General features: G+C 45.6%; 1 protein-coding gene across 1 annotated transcript in view; it reads right to left on the reverse strand.

Moving 5' to 3' along the window:
- Nucleotides 1-3,862: 3,862 nt before the first annotated feature.
- Nucleotides 3,863-6,037, reverse strand: part of sv2ba (synaptic vesicle glycoprotein 2Ba) — a gene marked incomplete at both ends in the record, with an annotated part of 20,510 nt that continues 18,335 nt past the window's right edge. Inside the window, 3 exons of the mRNA XM_083662415.1 lie at nucleotides 3,863-4,046; nucleotides 4,924-5,083; nucleotides 5,302-5,502. Coding sequence (XP_083518541.1) covers nucleotides 3,863-4,046; nucleotides 4,924-5,083; nucleotides 5,302-5,502 — 545 coding nt within the window. The remainder of the gene's footprint in view (nucleotides 4,047-4,923; nucleotides 5,084-5,301; nucleotides 5,503-6,037) is intronic.

A 6,037-nucleotide genomic window follows, 5' to 3' on the forward strand; every position in this document is an offset into this window, starting at 1 on the left:
CAAGTGACACAAACAGCCAATGAGCTGTGTGTATTATAGCGTCATATTGGTAGGAAAATGCTTGTGACATCATGGGAATACTATGAATACTGATTCACTCAGGAAACTGTATGAGTCCAAACCTGGGGATGTGCACCACAACTCCGCGCAGACTTGCCAAAAATGCTCATAAACAGAAATGTGGAAAAATGGCAGCTTTGTCAGTCCCTGCCAATGATGCTCAATGATGCTCAGTGCTCACAGCTGCTGATATGAGAGGTGTAGATTAGAAAACAGTGATTTGTGTAAACACAAATCAAATCAAAATAGAAAAGAGACAGAACTGACCATGTTCAAATATGGAGATATTTCATTTGAGGCATTTAGCTGACATGCCAGGGCAGCAACACACAGCGAGGTCAACAGTGGAACGAGCTTCAGTTCCTAGATCGCCAACATTACAAGCAACCAATAGTAAGGAGGTCAAGTGTCAGAGGTCACATCACCCTGATATTATCGTGACCCTACAACCGTCATGAATGATAGAGGAGTGCTGGGGGGAAATCATGGGTGATCTTATGGGCAGCAGGGTGGTGCAGTGGCCAGGGAGGGGTAGGGAGAGTGGGGAGGTTGTGGGTTCAAGCCCCCAGGTCGTTCCGGCCTGCTGTCCTTGAGCAACACAAGCTGTCTGTACCAGCTCCTGGGCTCCTCTGACCGGGGGAGAGAGAGAGAAAAGGGTTTCCCCAAAGCGAACAATAGAGAATCACACGACTTTATTGTGAATCCGTCCTCAGTGATGTTATGATCTGTCTGAATTGAAATCAGTGTAATGATGGGGAACTGTGTGGTTAGTGGGTGCAGCCTCCCTGAGGGCTGTGAGAAAGGTGTGTGTGTGTGTGTGTGTGTGTGTGTGTGTGTGTGTGTGTGTGTGTGTGTGTGTGTGTGTGTGTGTGTGTGTGTGTGTTGTGTGTGTGTGTGTGTGTGTGTGTGTGTGTGTGTGTGTGTGTGTGTGTGTGTGTGTGTGTGTGTGTGTAGGTGTGTGTGTGTGTGTGTGTGTGTGTGTGTGTGTGTGTGTGTGTGTGTGTGTGTGTGTGTGTGTGTGTGTGTGTGTGTGTGTGTGTGTGTGTTGGTGGGGCATTCTGCACCCTGGGTGTGAAACATAGCAGGAAGCCTGATATGGTGAACTGGACCGGAGGGGTCACACAGAGGTGGACAGTAAATTTCATCTAATTGTTAGGCGAGTGACATTCGCTGAACATCTCACTCTACGAGACAATACATGATAGAATTTCTATTGTAAGATGCACCTGATCATGCCAATAAAGCCCTTTTGAATTTTAATTTGAGAGGGGAGCGAGAGGTTTCGAAACATACCAATGCATATCACAATATGGGTAAAATAAGCAGAGTGAAATTTAGTAATCCAATTATCATATTATTACCTGCGGCCGACCTGATGCCACTGAATAGAGAACAAACGATAGTACTGAATCATCGCCCCAGCCCTAGATTTAATAAGAATGCTGGTAATATTCATTATCATTTTGGTCCATCTCAAATGGTGAAAACCTATGATTCTGAACCTATAACTAAAGAAAAGTTGATCTGCCAAATCTCCCTCCAAATAAATTAAAATCAAACGTTAAGAATCAAAAGTGTAGTTCGGAGCCGAGCATGCATGTTGTGTTCAGTGCTGTCAAGCTGGTGGAGGGATCAGCAGTGTCTCTTCACACCTCGCCCAGAATAAACACATCCTCCTACTACCGACACTTGCTCACACTTGTGTGCTGCCATGTTTTTACAAGGCCCCACCCCGCGAGCCCAGCTGCTGTAGACCTGGGAACAGGAACTCCCACTCACTGTTATGATACAGGCATATCGCCCCCACTGAGACCATTATAGGGAGGCGTGGCAGGAGGAACTTGATGTTGACTTGTCTGAAATGATATGGGACAGGGGTCTATCTATCTGTAGTCCAACTCTGCTCGATTAACAGCAGACACCAACTGATCCAATTTAAAGTCACCCATCGTCTTCATTATTCCAAGTCCAGCAGGTTGCACAAGATCTACCCTTACAAATTCAGTAAACACTCTGTAGGTGGAATACCCAAATAAGGTGTTACCCAAAAGGGTGTATATATAGCCTACATTGTTATTTTGATGTTCAAATCAGAGATGGGGACTAGAGTCTCTGACTTAAATTTCAAAATGACAATGTCATCGTAGCACGTGAGAAGAACGGTTCTGTGTTCTTGACAAATAAAAATGCTCGCACATCAAATACAATATTACATTTCTTTATTTTTTAACATCACAAAACAAAACACTCGAGCTTAGTCTGTTCCTGTTAGAGCAGAGACCAACAGTGCAGCACTGCACCGCTAGTTTACTCTCTGTCCACTAAATCAACATTCTGTGTAAAGCCTCCCACCTGTCTTCTGGAGCTCCTCAACCTGATCAATATTCCCAATCAACTTTCCTTCCAGGGAGATCTTCTCCTTGGCTAAAAGGAACGTGTTGAATTGACTCCGTCTAATCTGCACTGCCATCTTTAAATTGTGAGGACCACAGCGGAAAAAAATCTGACTTTCTCATGACATCCTCCGTGATGTCTGCTTAGTCTGCAGATAAAGCACAATGACAAAAGCCATAGACTAATTTAGACTCAGGTGTGCATAAACTACAGGTGAAGTTCCTTTTTTAAATACTGTACAAAAATGTGAAATTATTATCGCTCATCGGACAGGAGAAGCAGATATTTGTCGGTTATAGTATCGGCTGAAAAAATCCCCCCCAAAGTCTATAGATCCCCCCCAAAATCTATAAATCCCCCCTATCTGAAGAACATAAGGGGGGGGGTTCCCCCCCAGTTTGCAAAGTGAATTTTAAGCCCTGGATGTTATTTGGCGTTTCATGTGTTTTTCCAAGTTGTCAAATTACAATAAATCAAATCAGAAACGGACATTACAATACTACTGACACACATGATAGCCACTTAGTAGTTAACTAACATTCAGGAAATGAGACGTACTGTATGCCCTCCCTCACATTTATACATCCTGTACAGCTGAAGGATTTATTCCAGGCATGTTGGAGCTAGTATTTTACTATACACAGTTCTACATGTACAACAACACATACAATATTGGTAGTCAGGCTATAGTGTTTAGTAAATAGACAGACATGTGGAGAACAGCCACACACACACAGTCACGCCAAAAAAGTAACGTGCTCCTTAGAAGTCTTGATACACGTCATCAGAAATGCAGCAGGTCCTGTAACACTGTTCTTCACCACGTAACGTCACAAAGAGAGCATCGTATATCAAAATATCTAAACTCACAAGTTTCATATCGTTCTTAAAAAAGAAAGAAAAAAGAACAAACAAACGGAAAAGAACAATTCTTTACATTTTGTCACGGCAAGATTCGACAGACAAGACGTTCTCACTACTAGCTAGAACACAGCGCTAACAGTTAAGACAGACACTATGGCTCAGAGTGGAGGGCAAGACGACAGACACAGAAGTCCAGTCTGGTTTGGATCGACACTGAGAAACAGAACCGGATTGGATCAGGTAATACATTCCACACTTAAGAAACGGATGGGTCCAGGAAGTAGACATTTTCACACGGGCAGCCTGATTGGCTAACAGAGGGCGCGGAGGCCAAGAGGTTTCCATAGGCAACCAGACCGATTTTTAAGATCATATAATCATGAGTCAGCCTCTCTGCTCTCACATACACACACGCACACACACGCACACGCGCACACACACACAAACACACACACACACACACACACACACACGCAGCTCAGATAGCATGGCTGTCCGTCAAACTTGTACACATAGCTATTAGCTATACTGTGAGTTTGGCTTTTCAAGAGAGGATCTTCTCGCGGGTTTCGGGCAGCTTGAGAGCCAGCAGACCTCCGCAGACGAGGGCGGCGAAGGCCAGCAGGATGGGGACGATCTTGGTGACGCCGATGAAGGCGGCGAAGATGAAGCTGCCGATGATGGCGGCAAACTTACAGACCCCGTTCAGGACGCCAAACGCAGTCCCTCTACAGAGACACAGAGAGAGGAGGAGGTGGCTTTAGAATGGCTGTCTGGAGAATGAATGGGTGAAGATGAGACAGAAATTAAAAATGTATTGAGAGTGCAAAACAAATGTCTCTTTGGGGTACTGCTGCTACCTGTCTCAAAGGGGGCGGTGCTACCTGTCTCAAAGGGGGCGGTACAAAGGAGATTATAAAAAGATATTGTGAAAAAGGCAAAATCTCCACATGTTTGCAGACAAAACAAATACTGCTGGCCAGAGAAAGACAAATCTGATCGTTAAAAGAAACAAAATCAAAATTCTCTGCCCTCTCTTCCAGCTCCGCCTCCACCCTTGCTTACATCATACACACATTCATTTCCTTTTGACAGGTTTGAACCGGTTTGAACCACCGAAACACTGAAAAGTCTGTGCAAACAAATCCATTTGTCTTGAACTTTTTATTGTTTCACTCTTGAAAATAGCTTTTAAATTTTTCATACTCAAATCAATTTATCAGGGAAAAATATCTTCATGTTTACTCATCATAGCCGTGTTCCTACAAGGGCTCAATTTAGGACCAGGTAGGTAAAGGTGGACCACAGGACTGAAGGGTTAAACTTGGACCACAGAGCCAGAGGGGTAAGGGTGGACCACAGGACTGAAGGGTTAAACTTGGACCACAGAGCCAGAGGGGTAAGGTTGGACCACAGGACTGGAGGGGTAAGGTTGGACCACAGGACCGGAGGGGTAAAGATGGACCACAGGACTGGAGGGGTAAAGGTGGACCACAGGACCGGACGGGTAAGGTTGGACCACAGGACCGGAGGGGTAAGGTTGGACCACAGGACCGGAGGGGTAAGGTTGGACCACAGGACCGGAGGGGGAAACTTGGACTGTACCTTTTAGCCGAGGGGTAGAGCTCTACAGAAATGACCTCCAGGCCGTTCCACGCCGCCACGCTGACGCCGTAGAACAGACACTGCCAGAGGATCACAGCTCCCTGACTGAAACTCAACAGCAACAGGAAGGTACAGGCAGAGGAGGCCAGCATTGACCCTCCTACAGAGCAGAGAGAGAGAGAGAGAGAGACAGAGAGAGAGAGAGAGAGAGAGAGAGAGAGAGTGAGAGAGAGAGAGAGAGAGAGAGACAGAGACAGAGAGAGAGTGAGAGAGTGAGAGAGAGACAGAGAGAGCAAGAGAGAGAGATGGGAGTTTGACACATGGTGACCCACTGAAGCAGATGTGACAGCAGACACAGTTCTCCGTGTCTCATCTCACCTATGATTCGGATCCTTCCTATCTTGTCGATGGAGAGCGCCGAGATGATGTTTCCAGGCAAAATGGCCAAGCTGCCCAGAAAGCTGACCATGTAGATGACAATGTCGTTCTCCTCCTGGAAGTTAAGATGGCAGCCTTTCTTCGGGTGGAGGAAGGTGGTGTTCTCCATTCGACAGTCTATGAACTTTTCACTCCAGAGGTCTGGAGAGCACAGAGGTCATTGTCACTCTTTCATTTGTGTGTTTATTTTTACTATTGTACTCTTGTGACTATTTTCGTTTGGTCATTTTGTAAATCAAAGTTCTTTTGATGTACAGTACTTCATACCACTAATGACTTGGCTTTAATGAACTTGTGCAAATTTATGCAAATGTCTCCACCTTTCCAGCCCTGCGTCCACAACACATGATGACCTCACACGCACGCATGTGAGGTCATCAAACTGCGACAGGCCAAAATAGATGTGCGAGTTGCAGCGCGCTGGAGAGAAACGTCGCTTGAGAGTTTCTTCAGAAGACGTGGGGGACATAAAAGGAGACCTGACTAACCAGGATGACAGCACGGAGGACGAGACTGTGAAAAATAAAAGCTTCCAACTTGGCATACGAAATGAGGGTGGGCTGAAAAGTATGTCTGCGCAACATCTGGGCATTCTGGGTCAAAGGCAAGTCTGAATACTGCATCACGAGATAACTTACATAGCCACAAAAGACGTGAAAACGTTGCTTCTCTTTTC

This window comes from Poromitra crassiceps, assembly GCF_964638095.1.
Source record: "Poromitra crassiceps genome assembly, chromosome: 28".
Taxonomy (NCBI): Eukaryota; Metazoa; Chordata; class Actinopteri; order Beryciformes; family Melamphaidae; genus Poromitra; species Poromitra crassiceps.